This window comes from Heterocephalus glaber, unplaced genomic scaffold (genome assembly GCF_053883595.1).
Source record: "Heterocephalus glaber isolate CG9 unplaced genomic scaffold, H.glaber_assembly_v1.0 deba00001790, whole genome shotgun sequence".
Lineage (NCBI taxonomy): Eukaryota > Metazoa > Chordata > Mammalia > Rodentia > Bathyergidae > Heterocephalus > Heterocephalus glaber.
Genome location: NW_028258473.1, coordinates 2,198,723 through 2,215,075, shown reverse-complemented (window position 1 = coordinate 2,215,075; position 16,353 = coordinate 2,198,723). Strand labels below are relative to the sequence as shown.

The following is a 16,353-nucleotide window of genomic DNA, read 5'->3' as shown; positions in this document are numbered from 1 at the left end:
AAATCTCAGTCCCCTCTAAATTTATCTCAATGAATCACATAAGAAAGATCTTCCATGGAAAGCACCAGCAATGAAGAGAAATTTGCCCAGTTTTTCTCCAAATCCCCACTTACTTAAATTAAGTCTTCATGTATTATTTTCAGTACTAACTAGTGAATCTAAAAGTGTTGCTAACAGCTTGTAAACACTTAAAAGCAGGCACTAAGAGCCTGTATGAAAGTGATGATCAACTTTTACCCTTTGATATACAGAGTGGGGCATTTACATAAAACATCAGGTTTTTCCAGGGCAATAAACTACGTTCTCAGTGTGTTAAATTTTTCTTTCCATTATGGGAAGTAGATGGACAGCTGGAGAACAACAGAAGAGATATTATCTGTTTAAAAATATTTGAGTGGTGCACAGCTTATGAGTATAGATTATTCTGAATTTAGACAACAGATACATACTCTTTAAAAAGCAATTCTGCAAATTGATTCATGTTGTTTTTAAACTTCCTACTTAAATAATGCAATAGTAGCACCTTCTTACAAGCAACGCATCCATGTTTTTGCATATTTTCTTTGTACAGTGTGACAAATTGTAATACTAAATGGTCGGAAAGAGTACAGGCATTTTCAAAAGGCCTTATGGAATTCACTGAGTGATTATGTACTCAACTGAGTGGTTTCTGACCCAATGCAGACTGAGGCCAGAAACATAGGAGACATATATAGTGATGGTGTCACATAATAGAGTTGGGCTTAATTACTTGACACCATTTTAACAGATGTTCTTTTCTAAGATGCAATCGCAAATGCATCTCAAAAAAATTTGGCATACACAAGCACTGACCTGCTTAGCACCTGGCTTCTGTTCCATAGGTGTCATGGTGAGCATTTTAGTTTCTTTTTCATATCGGCAATAGTACTTCACCCAGGATATTCCCAAAGCCCCTACAAAGACAGACAAAGGGAAGACAGAATAAAAGTTTCAGTACACTAAGGCAGAGGCTTCTTATAGCCTGTTCTTTATGGTCAAGCTCCAGATCCAGCTCTACTCTTCCCCTTACCTAACTACCTGCACACTGAGCGTATGCAGATGTTTAACCATTACCAACTGCTTTCCAAATCTGCTCCTGGCGTGCTGCAAACCCACTCTCCTTGCCATGTTCCCTATAAATGGAAGCACTATATATCCCAAAAGTGGGAAAATTCAGTCCCTGCCCTTCTTTTCTTGTAACTAACCTCCTATTTGATTGGTCTCTGGGTTGGATCCCTTTTATCACCTACAAGTGTCTCTATCTGACTTCTATCACTTTTACCAGTGAATTAACGATTTCATTGCTGCCTTTCAAAAAATGTTTTAAGAGCTATTTCAAAGAAAAAAATCATTATTTCTCCACTTAATTGTTTCAGTGGACTTTTTCTCCATTGCTGATCACTTTTTCCCAGTCTATTATTCATTTATTTGTTAGAGGAATATTTTAAAGATGTAACTCTCCTACAATGTCAATGGTGAACTAGTGATCAGGAGCAATATACAGCCTCTCCAGGAACCAGAATCAAGATACCTAGAAAATAACAAATTAGAGAAGAGAAAAAAAAAAAGGAAGTAGATATCCAAGAATTGGGAGTGAGGTGATAGGAAAATTAAAAACAATGGAGAAGGTGGAGAAATAAAGCACAATGTAGAGAAAAGAATGAAACAATATAAAAATCTCACACTGGTTCCAGAGAGGGGAAGCTGTCTCTTTAGACACAAGGTAAGGCCGCAGGAGCTCCAGGGAGAAAAAATGAACCCGGGTATCAGTGTTAGCCCCAAGAAAACCCTAAGGCTATAGTAAACTGTAAAAACAGTGTGCAGTTTTACTCTGAAAGTGACTCCTTCCACATATCAGGATAGAGTTGAAATCCAGTTTAGCACCTTCCATATTTGACAGGGGTTAACAAAGAGCCATTTTAGAAAATGCTTAATTGTTTAAGACTGAGCCACAGAATTCATTACTGAACAAATTCACTTCAGAGCTTACAATGTAATCCTATTACAGTGACTGGGTGGAAGATGGCCCACAGAGAGGGCATAGGCTCGACATAAATTTCTTGAGAAGCTTAAAAGCAGGCCAGGAAGGACATGGTGATAGTGGGGATGGGGGACACCATCCATTGTTAAGAAGCTAGGTGTGATGTTTGTGGCTTTCGGAGGTGGCTAGGTCTAAAAGTGTGACATTAAGCCCAATGGTCTGCTTGAACCCCACCCCCACTGCCAATATCCAGCACACAGATCAGTGGTTTGATTGCTTTCCACATCTACCAAGATAAGTAAGGATTAAATAAGGATGCATCTCAGCTTTGGACAGTTGTTATAGCCTGGGGTGAACAAACACAAGGGCCTTTGGGGAGGGGGTGTTGGGAGTGTGCTTCATACACCCATAGGCCATAAAAATCGGCACAGTAAACCATGACTGGGAGTACAGAGAAGGTCACAGAAAGTAGGGAGTTGCTGGAGTGACTACAGCTTTATGGCTGGCAACATTGATTGAGAATGACCAGCAGAAAAGGCAAGACAAGATTCAGCAGTCACATACAAAAACATGAGTGTGGAAAAAAAATAGGTCTTAGGAGAGACTCATTATCCTTTCTATCTTACATATCCATCCATATCTGATGGATTCAAAGACTGCAGACCCTGGAAAGAAACCATTCATTCAAAAACACAAACAATGTATGTGTGTCCATGTTTATAGTAGCACAGTTCGTAATAGCAAAAGCTTGGAAACAGCCCAAGTGCCCGTCACTTGGAAACTGGATAAAAAAGATGTGGTTTTTATCTAAAATGGAGTATTACTCAGCCATAAAGAACGACAAACTAGAGACATTTATAGTTAAATGGATGCATATTGAGGCCATACTCTTAAGTGAAATAAATAGGACACACATGTGTACCAAATAGTATCTCTAGTGTGAGAAACTGAAAGTGTAAATAAGGATTAAAATGTTTAAAATTAATAATTGATAATTTGAAATAGGAAGAAAAGGTCCAAAGGGGTAGGGGAAGTGGGAGGGGAAGGGGAAAGGAAAGAACGGAAAGGAAAAATTATGAGAAAAGGAAAAAATGGAAACATAGTCTGTGTAAATAGGGAAGGGAGCACAAAAAAAAATAATAACCAAGATACATCACATACAGGTACAAGCACCCAATGATAAATGTAAATGTACTATATACCTAAAATGTACCAATAAAAGAATGTGAGGGAAAAAAACCACACAAACAAATATTGTTTTGGAATTTTTGCATTGGTTTTAATTTTTTGTGGTTTGGGGTTGCTTCTTCATTTTTCTTTTCATCTTTTTTTTTCTTACTTTTCTCTTTTTACCTTTAACTTTTTTCTTTTGTCTTCTTTTTCTTATTTGTTCTTTCTGTTACTGTACATTTATCTAATTCTATTAATTTCGTTTTCCACCTACAAAGGGCCCTTTATCTCATTATTTTCTCATTTTCTACTGCTCAATTTTTCAAATCTTATATGTTTCATTCTCCCCTTCCTCAATAAATTTATGCTTACTAGTATAATCATTAAGTAAAATGATTACTAGCATAATCACTACTAGTATAATCATTAATCTTTAGATACTTGGATAACTCTAGACTGCTACTGTTGAATACTTCTCCATTGTTACTGGAGGTATAGTTGGTGCACTTAGTAGAAATTTACTGTACATCAAAATTTGGTTTATATTATAATATAGATGTCTTTTTTATTGTTAAGGGTGGTAAACTATTGGTACTTATGGTATGCCAATATCCATTTTTTCTTTGGCTCTATTATTGTTGCTGATTTCCTTACAATTACCAGGGTAGCTCCGTTCTTGGTATTAATTACTTTTCATTATATGCCAATATCTGGATTGCCTTCATGTCATAAACAATACTGAAGTCTATCCCCAGAGAAATGGATGCTTGGCCAAACACAATAAATCCTCCCACTCAGATAAATCAAGGTGGATAGGTCTTGTAATAGAGGCAAGAGCCTATACTTAGCCATTCCCAGTATGCATTCCGAAAAAGCATGCACTAACTAAAGAGATCTCCATATTAGCAATAAAGTATTTCCACATGAATCTATCCACAAACCACAGGACATAAAAAAAAAGAAAAAAATAGAAGCACAGGAAGATCAGGCAAAGAATTTCCTCCCAAAACACAGAACTCCCTAAAAGCTGATCTATGGGTCATTGAGGGTGAGTAATCAAAAGGCACACAGCTGAATTATGCAAAATGATAAAATAGGAAAACATCAATAAGGTACTTGGGGAGCTCACAGAAGATATAACCAAACAGATATTAGCCTTCATGAACAAAACAATCAGCAAGTTTATACAAGACAGTAATAAAAATCTAGCTGACCTAAACAAAATGATACAAAAAAATAAATGACCAGTTAAAAAAGAACTAGAGTTCAGGAAAAGGTACCAAACAGAAATCTAGGAGAATAAAAATTCTATTGAGACAGTAAGTGGTAGAATTGAGTGACCAATATGAGGACAGTGGGTTACAACTAGAAGACATGGCTGACGTCTGTAAAAAATTACTGAGATACCTTAAAAAAAAACAAGATAAATGAAAAATGGATCCAACAGCTGCTAGATGACACATGACTAATATAAGATTAATTACAATTAAGGAAAAATCAGAAGATAAAACAAATGGAATAAAACACCTGTGTACAGACATAATGCCAGAAAATTTTTCAAATATGGTGAAAGAATGTAACATACAAATAAGTGAATTATATAAAACACCAAATAGTCATGATGAGAAAAGAAATTCTCCACAACAAATTGTACTCAAAATCCCAGAATTTCAAAACAAAGACAGACTCTTATAAGCTTAGAGAAAAACAACAAATCACTTATAAAGGGAAACCCTACCAAAGTACAGCAGACTTCTCAACACAAACCATAAATGTCAGTAGGGGTTTGAAATATTTCAAGCCCCAAAGGAAAAGAACTTGAAAAGTAGATTGATATATCTCGCAAAACTATCTTTCATAATTGATGGCAAAATAAGATATTTTCATAACAAAGAGCAGATTAAGAAAATCATGACCAGCAAAGCAGCACTCTGCAAAATGCTCAAGGAGATCCTAGAAAGAGAAAATGAAGACAACAGAAAGGGAAAATGGGATAAGCAATATGGAATACTACAGTGACAGAAATAAGTCAATATCTCTTCATAATGAATTATTATGAATGGCCTCAGTACCCCAAAGAAAAGACACTGATTGGCAGAATGAAAAAAAAAAATAAAACCCAACAAAATGCTGTATAAAAGAAACACATTAAATCAAAAAAGAAATTCAGATTAAAACCCAAAAGATGGAAAACAATATTGCATGCAACAGAAACTTGAAAAATGCAGAGTAGCTATCCTATTTTCAGACAAAGTGAACCTGAAACCAAAACTGATCAGAAAAAGCAAAGAAAGTCACTATATAATGGTTAAGGAAATAATTCAACAGAAAGAGATAACAATTATAAACATAATTACACTAAAAGCAGAAATAAATAACTTCATAAAACAAATACTACTGCATATAAAAGATCAGATAAATGTCAACAAAATTATAGTGGAGCACCTCAATATCCCACTGTCACAAATAGACTGGTGAACTAGACAAATAAATCAACAACAAAATAAAGAGTTGAACCAAACATTTGAGCAAATGGGCTTAATAGCAGCACACAGAGCTTTCTACAAAACAGCATATATATTAGCCCAGAACCAATGCTTATATAGATGCAAAAGAATCAAAATTATACCCTGTATACTACCAGATCATAGTGCAATGAAACTGGAAATCACGGGTAAAAGAAACCACAGATGTTTCTAAACAAATGGAAATTTTGAAATGCCATGTATCACAGCAAAAATCAAGAAATAAAGACCACTCCTAGAATCAGACAACACTGCCAACACAACACACCAGAATTTAAGGATTCAATGAAAGCATTCGTCAGAGGGATGTTTATTGCTGTGAATGCTAACATCAGAAAAGTGAAGCAAGCCCAAATAAATAAGCCAATGCTGCAGCTCAAGAATTTAAAAACTAAGAAAAATTCCAATCAGAAGCTAGTACAATGAAGGAATTTATAAAGATCAGAACAGAAATTAATGAAATTGAGACTAAATAATACAATGAATCAAAGACCTGGTTCTTCAAAAGAATGAACAAAATACTCAAAACTTTACCCATTTTTTAAAAAAGTCTCAAATCAGTGCAAATAGAAATAAAAAAAGGCTGAATCAAAAGGAAACTACTAAAGTTCAGAAGTTTATTAGTAACTACTTCAAAAACCTATAGGACAATAAATTGGAGAATTCAGAAGAAATGAATGGAGTCCTAGATTCCTACATACATAGGAATTAACAAAGCTGAACCATGAAGACATAAAAACTCTGATTAGTCCTATAATAGGCAAAGAAACTGAAGCAGTAATTTAAAAATAGGTAACAACTAAAAAACCCCAGAATTCAATGGATTCACCACAGAATTCTATAACAACTTCAAGGAAGAGCTAAGGCCAAAATTCCTCAAACTCTGTAATAAAATGGAAAGGGAAGAAGTACTCTCAAAGTCATTCATGAAAGCTACCATTACCATCCATCCAAAACCAGACAAGGGCCCAAACCAAAAAGAGAACTACAGGGAAATTTCTTTACTTAACAGAGATGCACATATACTTTTAAAAATAATTTTATTGGTACATCTTAGGTATACAATATAATGACATTCATCATTGGAAATTTGCACCTTTACGTAGTCTCTCTTGGTTCTTATTTTTCCCCATTCCCCTGCTGTCCTTTCAACCCCTCCATTCCTCCCTATTTACAAAGACTTTGTTTCCATTTTTTCATTTTCTCATGGTAATTCCATTCCCTTCTTTCCTTTCATGTCCCAGTCCCACTTCCCCTTCGCCAATTTTCTTCCTATTTCACATTATCTATTATGCCTTTTAGTCCTTATTTACACTTTCAGTGTCTCACACTAGAGAAATTATTTGGAATTTACACATGTATGTCCTATTTATTTCACTTAAGGGAGTCGCCTCAATGGCCATCCATTTAGCTATAAATGTCTCTAATTTCTCAATTTTTATGGCTGAGTAGTACTCCATTTTATTTTTTTAAAAAAACATTTTCTTTATTCAGTCTCCAACCCGTGGGCATTTGGGCAGCTTCCAAGTTTTAGCTATTACAAATTGTGATGCTATGAACATGGGTGCACATATATCACAGTGGTATGATTCTTTTAATTCTTTGGGAAAGATACCCAGCAGGGAAATAACGGGATCGAATGGGACTTCCAGTCCTAGTTTTTTGAGGTATCGCCATACTGACTTCCACAGTAGTTGCACCAGTCTACACTCCCACCAGCAGTGGAGCAGTGTTCCTCTTTCCTCACAAACCCGACAGCATTTGTTGATGGTTGATTTCATGATAGCAGCCATACTTTCTGGGGTGAGGTGGAATCTCAGCATTATTCTCATTTGCATCTCTTAAATTACCAGTGACATTAAACATTTATTCATATGTTTATTTGCTACTTCTACTTTTTTATCTAAGAAATGTCTGTTGATTTCATAGGCCCATTTTTGGATTGGGTCTTTAAATTTGGGAGATTTGATTTTTTCCAATTCTTTACAGATTCTAGATAGTAGACCTTTGTCTGAGAACAGCAGGTGAAAATATTTTTGCACCTTGGGGGTTGTCTCTTCACACTGTTCGTGGTTTCCCTTGCTGTGCAGAAGCTTTTTAGTAAAAAGAGATCCCACTTGTTTAGTGTTTGTGCTGGTTCACTGGCAACTGAGGTTTTGTTCATAAAATTTTTTCCTACACCGAAGTCTTCAAGAGTTCCACCTAACCTCTGTTCTAGCTGGTTCAGCATTTGTTTTAATATTTAGATCTTTAATCCACTTTGATCTTAGTTTAGTGCATGGTGAGAGATAAAGTTCTAGCTTTAATCTTTGGCAAGTTGAAGCCCAATTTTTCCAGCACCATTTATTAAAGAGGCTATCTTTCCTCCAGTGAGGGTGTTTGGCTCCTTTGTTGAAGATGAGGTGGCTCAGTGTGTCTGGAGTTGTTGCTGCATCTTCTAATCTGTTCCACTGGTCCTCAGGTCTGTTTCTTTGCCAGTACCATGCTGTTTTATCACAGTAGCTTTGTAGTATAGTTTTAAGTTGGGGGTTGTGATACCGCCTGCCATGTCTCTGTTACCTAGAATTGGTTTTGCTATTCTAGGTCTCTTCTTGTTCCAAATGAATTTTTGGATTGTTTTCTCAAGGTCTGTGAAATATGCTTCTGGGATTTCAGTTGGGATTGCATTGAATCTATATAACAGTTTTTGAAGTATGGCCATTTTTACTATGTTGATTCTTCCTACCCAGGCGCAAGAGATATCTTTCTGTTTTCTGATATGGTCTTCAATCTCTCTTTTCACAGTGCTACAGTTTTCAGAGAAGAGGTCTTTGATTTCTTTCATTAGGTTGATTCCTAGGTATTTCAGGTTCTTGGATGCTATTGTAAAAGGAATTGTTTGCCCTATTCCTCTCTCAGTGAGTCTATTGTTCGTATAGAAGAAAGCTATGGATTTTTGTGTGTTAACCTTGTATCCAGCTACTTTACTGAGTTTGGTTACTAAGTCTAGAAGACTTTTGGAGGAGTTCATGGGGTCTTCTATATAGGGTATCATGTCATCCACAAATAATGACAATTTGACTTCTTTGTTTCCTATCTTTTATTTCTTTTATTTCTTTCTCTTGTATAATTGCTGTGGCTGTTTCCAAGACTGTATTGAACAGGAGTGGTGACAGTGGACATCCTTGCATTGTTCCTGATTTTAGTGTGAAGGATTTCAGTTTTTGACCATTTAGTATGATATTGGCTGTTGGTTTTTCATAGAAGGCTTTTATCAGATTGATGTAGAGACCATCCATTCCAATTTTTTGTAGGGTTTTTATCATAAATGCATGTTGGATTTTGTCAAATGCTTTTTCTGCTTCTATTGAGATATCATATGGTTTTTGTCCTTGGCTCTGTTGACATAGAGTATTACATTTATTGATTTGTATATGTTGAACCATCCCTGTGTCGCTAGGATGAACCCCACTTGGGCAGAGTGTATGATCTTCTTGATGATCTTTTCCTTTTTTTTCACCAGTATCTTATTAAGGATTTTCGCATGCATGCTCATTATTCAGATTGGCCTATAGTCCTCTTTTTCGGTTGGGTCTTTCTCTGCTTTGGGGATCAAGGTGACGCTTGCTTCCAGGAATGAATTTGGGAGTATTGCTTCCCTTTCAATCTCATTGAAGAGTTTAAACAGTAGTGGCAGTACTTCCTCCCTAAATGTCTTGTAGAATTCAGCAGTGAAGCCATGAAGGCCAGGGCTTTTCTCAGTTGGTAAGGTTTTAATCACGGTTTCAATTTCCTTGATTGATACTGGTTCGTTTAGAATTTTTAGGTCTTCTTCCTTCAACTTTGGAAATTCTTATGTATCTAGGAATCCCTCCAATTCTTCTCTATTTTCCATCTTATTGCTGTATAGGTCTTCAAAGTACGTATTGATGATCCTCTGGATTTCTGCTGGGTCTTTTGTAATTTCATTCTTTTCATTCCTAATTGCATGTATTTGGGCCTTTTCTTTCCTTTTTCTGATAAGGTTGGCTAAGAGTTTGGCAATTTTGTTGATTCTTTGGAAGAACCAACTCTTGGCTTCATTGATTTTTTTGTATCATTCTCTTAGTCTCCGTTGCATTAATTTCTGCTCTTATCTTAAAATTTCCTCCCTTGTATGAGCTTTGGGTTTGTCCTGCTCTTCTTTTGCCAGAAGCTTAAGGTTCAGCATCAGGTTGTTTAATTGGGTGCACTCTGTTTTCCTAATATGCATATACACTGCTATGAATTTCCCTGGTAAGACTGCTTTCATTGTGTCCCATAGATTCCGATATGTTGTATTGTCATTGTCATTTAATTGAAGGAACTGTCTGATTTCTTCTTTAATTTCCTCTGTGACTCATTCGTTATTCAGAAGTGTGTTGTTCAATTTCCATGTGTTATGAAATTTTTTGAGTTTCTTTTGCTATGGATCTCCAATTTAATTGTACTATGGTCTGATAATATACAGGGGATAACTTCAATTCTTTGTGCTTACTTAAACATGTTCTATGTGTGAGTATGTGGTCTATTTTGGAGACTGACCCCTGTGCAGCTGAAAAGAATGTGTATTCTGATTATCTGAGGTGGAACACTCTGGAAACATCTGTTAAGTTCATTTGTTCAACAACTTGATTGAGATCTACTATTTCGTTGCTTACTTTTTATCTAGATGATCTATCTCTTTGTGATAGTGGGGTATTAAGATCCCCCATTACTTTTGTAATAGTGCTCATTTGATTTTTCATGTCTGTTAGTATTTGTTTTATAAAGTTGTGTACACTAATGTTTGTTGCATATATATTTATGCTTGTCATCTCTTCCTCTTGGATTGTTCCCTTTATATGGATGTAGTGTCCTTCTTTGTCTGTCTTAATCAGTGTTGGTTTGAAATCCACTTAATTTACAAAGAGGATAGCTCTCCAGGTTTTTTTCAGGTTCCTGTAGCATGGAGTACTGTTTTGCACCCTTATTCTTTCAGTCTATGAGTTTCTTTTTGAATTAGGTGTGTTTCTTGTATGCAGCATATTGTTGCATCTTGCTTCTTGACTCATTCTGCCAGTCTATTTCTTTTGATTGGTAAATTGAGACCATTAACATTGATGGTTATAAGTGATATGCATTGACTTATCATTGCCATGACTTTTTCTTTTTGTTGGATTCTCTCCCTTCACTTTTAATTTCTTGTCGTGCCTGATTGGATTCATTCTGCCGGGCTTCCTGGAGTTGTGATCCTATTGATGTCTTTTCCTAGGATATTGTCTAAAATTTTTTAGAGTGCTGGTTTGGTATTCATGAAGTTCCTAAGGTGCTCTTTGTCATGAAAGTATCTTATTTCTCCATCAATTTTGAAAGATAGTTTTGCAGTGTACATCAATCTGGGTTGGAGGCTGTTTTCCTTTAGGGCTTGAAATATGTCACTCCAAGCTCTTCTTGCCTTGAGGGTTTGCATTGAGAAGTCTGCTGTGATTCTGATGGGCTTTCCTTTGTATGTGATGTTTCTTTTCTCTCACTGCTTGTAAAATTTTGTTCTTCTGTTTTGTTTCTGGAATCCTATTTTTTTTTTTTGGGTACCAGGGATCGAACTCGGGACTTCCTGCTTGCAAGGCAGGAGGCAGAACCACTGAGCTAAATCCCTGGCCCTGGAATCCTAACTATTATATGCCTATGTGTAGATTTCTTTTGATCAAGGGTAGTTGGAGTCCTATACGCCTCACTTACCTGTATGTCAAGCTCTTTTCCTCTGCTTGGGAAGATCTCTCCCATCACTTCTGTGAACAGTTTTTTTTATGTTATTTGCACTCTCTCCTGTTTCTTCATTGACGCTGATCAGTCTTATGTTATTCTTCTTTATATCTTATAGCAGTTGCTGGACTGATTTCTTGTGGTGCCTTAATCATTAAGAAAGTTTTCTTTTCCTGATCACAAATTGCAATCTTATCTTCTATATCTGAAATTCTGTCCTCACATTGGTTCGTTCGGCTGCATAAACTTTCAATGGAGTTTTTAATGTCCTGGAAATCTGTTTGCATCTGTTTTATGGATTCCATTTGTTTCCTATGTTAGGATTCCATCATATTCCTCAGCTCCTCTATTTTTTTATCTGTGTCTTCTCTAGATTTATTAATCATGTTTTGCAATGGGCAGTATCTCTGCTGTCATCTGAGAAATTATTTCTAATTTCATTTTTTCTAGATCCTCTTTCGTTGCCAGTTCAGGAAGTCCAGGTGGTTGAGTAGCAGTTTTATCCCTCTCATTTCCCTTTGGGGTTTGCTTTAGGTGATAATGAAATCTGGTTTTGAGACTTGTTTATGAGTCTTCTCATTTCAAGGTGGGCGGCTGTGTGCTGCTGGTTGCCATGTGGCTCACCTCCTAGGTGCTGGGGGCAGTGGTATGCTGGCCTGGAAGGTTCACCTCCTTTGTGTTGGGGGCACCTCTGTTCCTCAGCACCAGGGGTGGTGGTTCATTGGCCTGGAAGGTTTACCTCCTCTGTGCTGAAGGCAGCTCTGTTCCTTGGCACTGGGGGCAGTCATATGGTGGTCTGGAAGGTTCACCTCCTCTGTCCACAAATCCATAAAAAGATATTGGCAAAGAATATGCAACAAACATCAAAAAGAATATACATCATGGCCAAGTATGTTTCATCACAGGAAGACAACAAAATGGTTCAACATAATACAAATCAATAAATGAAATACAGGGCCATGGATTTAGCTCAGTGGTGCAGTGCTTGCCTTGCAAGTGCAAGGTTCTGAATTTGATCCCCAGTACCAAAAAAAAAAAAGTAATACATCACATAAACAGAAGAAAAGACAAAACTCAGATGATTGCCTCAATAAATATATAAAAAGCCTTTGACAAAATCCAATATCCATTCATGATAAAAAAAAACCCTAAATAAAATAGGTGCAGGACTTTATCTCAGTCTGATAAAAAGCCATTTATGACAAAAATACATCCAACATCATACTACTGTAAATGGGGGAAAACCTGAAAGCTTTCCCTTTAAAAAATAGAACAAGACTAGGATGTGCACTATCGCCCCTCCTGTTCAATACAGTACTCAAAACATTATAGACAGAGCAATCAGGCAAGAGAGAAGAAATAAAAGGATATGTATAGTAAAGGAAGAAGTCAAATTATTATTATTTCCAGAAAATGTGATCCTCTACATAGACAACCCAAAAAGAATTCACCATGACTCCTAAAATTAATAACCAAATTCAGTAAAGTAGCAGAATACCACATGCAAATACCAACATGCAAAAATCAATACTGTTCTTATACGCCACAAATTAACTCACTAATAAAGAAATTAGGAAATTAGTTACTTTTCTCCTTGCTGAGACAAAAAACCTGACACCTAAACTTAAAGGAGGAAAGATTTATTTTTGCTTATAGTTTATAAAGGTTTTAGTTCATAGGTGGGTGGCTATAAGGCAGGATGGAATGGCAGAGGAGTCACTTCAGACAAGAAATAGTTCATGGTGGGCAGAAAGCAGAAAGGCAGCAAAGCAGCAAGCAGTGAAGTAGCAGCAGCAACAGCCTGCCTTACCCTTTTATCCCTTCCAGGCTACCAACCTTTTGTGGGGTTCTACCTACACATGAGTTGGGCCTTCCTATTATCGACATCAAACCAGAGGACTAATTTAGTCATCACTCAGCCTTAATCCCAGCATCACACACTTAATCCTAGCATCACACAATTTAATCACAACATCATAAACCCTAGATTCAGGCACCTCTCAAAAGCTCCACCTTTGACTGCATGAGGTTTTGGGGGAAAATCTAGCCACAAGCCAAAAACAATGCCATCCATAATAACATCAAGAAAAATTAAATACTTAGATATTAACCTAACAAAGGAAGTGAAAGACCTCTATAACGAGTACTATGGTACTCTGAAAAAAGAGAGCAAATACATCAGAGAGTGGAATAGTATCTCCTGTTCTTAGATAGGCAGAACTAGTATTGCCAAAATGGCAACAAATCCAAAACTGATACACAGATTTAAAGGAATCAGAATCAAAATACAAACAGCATTCCTCACAAATACAGAAAAAACAATTGTAAAATTCATATAGACATAAAAAAGACCCAGAATAGCAAAAGAAATCCTAAGCAACAAAAACACAATTCTTAATAGCTAAATCTTGGACATGATCCTTACGTTCATCAACAGATAAATAGGTAAATAAAAGGTCATATTTACACACTGCTGAATCTACTGTGGCATAAAGAAGGATATACTTCAGTCATCTGTAAGAAACTTGATGTACTTTGTGACCATAATGTTAAGTGAAATAAATCAGACACACAAGGTTATTTATCACATGGTTGCTCTTATACAAGAAAGACATAATATAAAGTACAAAAGAGAAAATAGGTAATAATAAATAGAATAATTGATCTTTTGCAAAAGAGAATGGGAACAAGAGATGGCTGGAGTGGAGAGGAGGGGCGGGAAGAAGATGAAAGAAGAAATAAGATATATTATGTAAATATACCAAATGGTCATGTGGAATGTAGTGATTATATACTGCCAACATCCACTAACAGAAATTAAAACTGAACAGAAAAAAAGATGTACCTCTATTTGTATCACTCATCTTAATACAAACTACCCATAGATTTCCCATTGCCTTTAGCCTGCCTTCAGGGCCCTTCGTAATGTGATCAGAACTTACTTTTCCAGCTTTGTCTTTTGGTACCCTTACCTCTATGCTCCTGTCTTACTGAATTATTTTCAGTTCTCAAATAAATATGTGGCAATATAACTTACCGCCCTAAATCTAGTACATACTTAAGAGTGAATACAGCATTATGAATAATTACATCAGGACAATAGGTCCCATCTTTGACTCTTCTTGGCATACCAGGACCCTACAAATAAACTGTGTCCTCCACACCCATGAGCCTTTAATTTACACAGCAGTATACCTGAAATTCTCCTACTCCTTTACTTTATCTATCAAACTCCTATTCAACACTCAAGTTCTAGTCCAAATACTATTTCTTGCAAACCAATCAGAGTGCTCAGCATATTTTACTGGCATACTTGTCTATCTTCTGCATCTGACCTTTAACTTCTTAAGGATAAAAACTTTAGCTGACTCATCTTTTTGTACCTCCTAAGTACTGAACAGTGTCTGGCAGAAATGATGCTCAGGATAATCAGTGTCCACACATTCAGCTGAGTGGTAAAGTCACACGCACTTGATAAATTTGAAAACTATAGCACAGAAGCTAGGGGCAATTTTGCCTCCCAGGGGACATTTGGCAATACATGGAGACATTTTAGGTTGTTACATATAGGAGTGCTATTAAAATAAAGTCAAGACAGACTAGGATACGGCTACACACACTATCACACAGAGTACCATCCCATCAAACAAAGAATTATCCAGGCTGAAATTTCAATAGTAGTGAGATTGAAAAACTGCAATGAAATATCAAAGATACAGAGCTGACAAGTAAGAGAATAATTCTTTCAAAAGTATCAAAATTCAGTTGTTCAAAGGGGAGAAAAGCATGCTAATATCACTGCTAAAGTGCCATGCTGTTGGTACTAGTAACCTCTGGGTGTGTCTCTTCTGCCCACTCCCCAGTAAAATAACTCTGGGCTGGAACTGAAATCACCGGGTTTTGATTTGGGTCATAGTTCAAAAGTAAAATCAAATACCACATCCAGGTTTGCATGTTATTTAAGAAGTAGAAAAGCTTGAATCTTCTTGACTATTTTCCTTATTTAGCAATGAACAACAAATATTGTCTTGCCCACTGAAATCATGTTGGTCCTTAAAGGCTTTTAATAGCAACCATGTGATCCTAAAGAAGAGAAGAGAATATAGTGGGTAGTGATAGAAGTGTGGATTTTGGCATTTCACACACCAAAATTTAATCATAGCCTGCCATTTGTTAATTGGATGACTTTCAAATGTTGGCCTCTCTGAGACTCAATAGTGTCATGTGTAAAATGGATATATAGTGGAATCAAAGATTAATTAAAACATGGCTTTTGAGCACTCAACTCCATACCAGGAACACAATAGAAGTGATAAATATTTTTCTACCTCCTTTTGCCCCAAAGAGTCATCAGAAGGATTGAAGAAAATTAACAATCCTCATTTTAAATCTGAGAGAAAGCCTTAGGTTGTATCTCTACAGTTTGAAAGACAAACCCTTAAGTTCTCTTCAATTTTCCTTTTTTTAAATATTTATTATTCCCACCCTGCTTTCCATGTAGTTGTAGCTTTAAGGGTCTAAGAATGATATGAATACCCAGGATTTATAGAGGTGCCAGCCTACTATATCCCAGTGTACAACCCTGAGTTCCTACACACATTTCTCCTGGGTATACAGATAGCCTTCAATGGTTGGCTGTCCTGGAAGTTTGCATGTCTGGGGAGCTTCTTTCATCCTTTTCTTAAGTTCTTCCATCTCTTCCCGGGTACTGGAGAAATGATTTCTTGTCTGTCAAGACATCAGTATCATAATCATTATCATCATTAAATCACCATGAAGAAGTATTTATTCAAATTCAGTAAAAAATTTTCTCTTCTATTATGTGCTACAACACAGCAAAACAAACAAGCAAATAAATAAATAAATAAATAAATGTTGAATAGTGTAGTAACCAGAAAATAATTTTATAGAGTT

At 36.2% G+C, this 16,353-nt stretch overlaps 1 protein-coding gene across 4 annotated transcripts in view; it reads right to left on the bottom strand.

Moving 5' to 3' along the window:
• Ophn1 (oligophrenin 1) overlaps positions 1-16,353 on the bottom strand; it is a 508,962-nt gene that overhangs the window by 199,803 nt on the left and 292,806 nt on the right. For all 4 annotated transcript variants that reach the window (XR_015448092.1, XM_087203252.1, XM_087203253.1 and 1 more), the window contains 2 exons: positions 16,038-16,167; positions 835-935 (listed from right to left, as the gene is read on the bottom strand). Coding sequence is in view for 3 of the 4 variants with exons in the window: in XM_087203252.1 (XP_087059378.1) it covers positions 835-935; positions 16,038-16,167 (231 nt within the window). In the remaining variant the exon portion in view is untranslated. The remainder of the gene's footprint in view (positions 1-834; positions 936-16,037; positions 16,168-16,353) is intronic.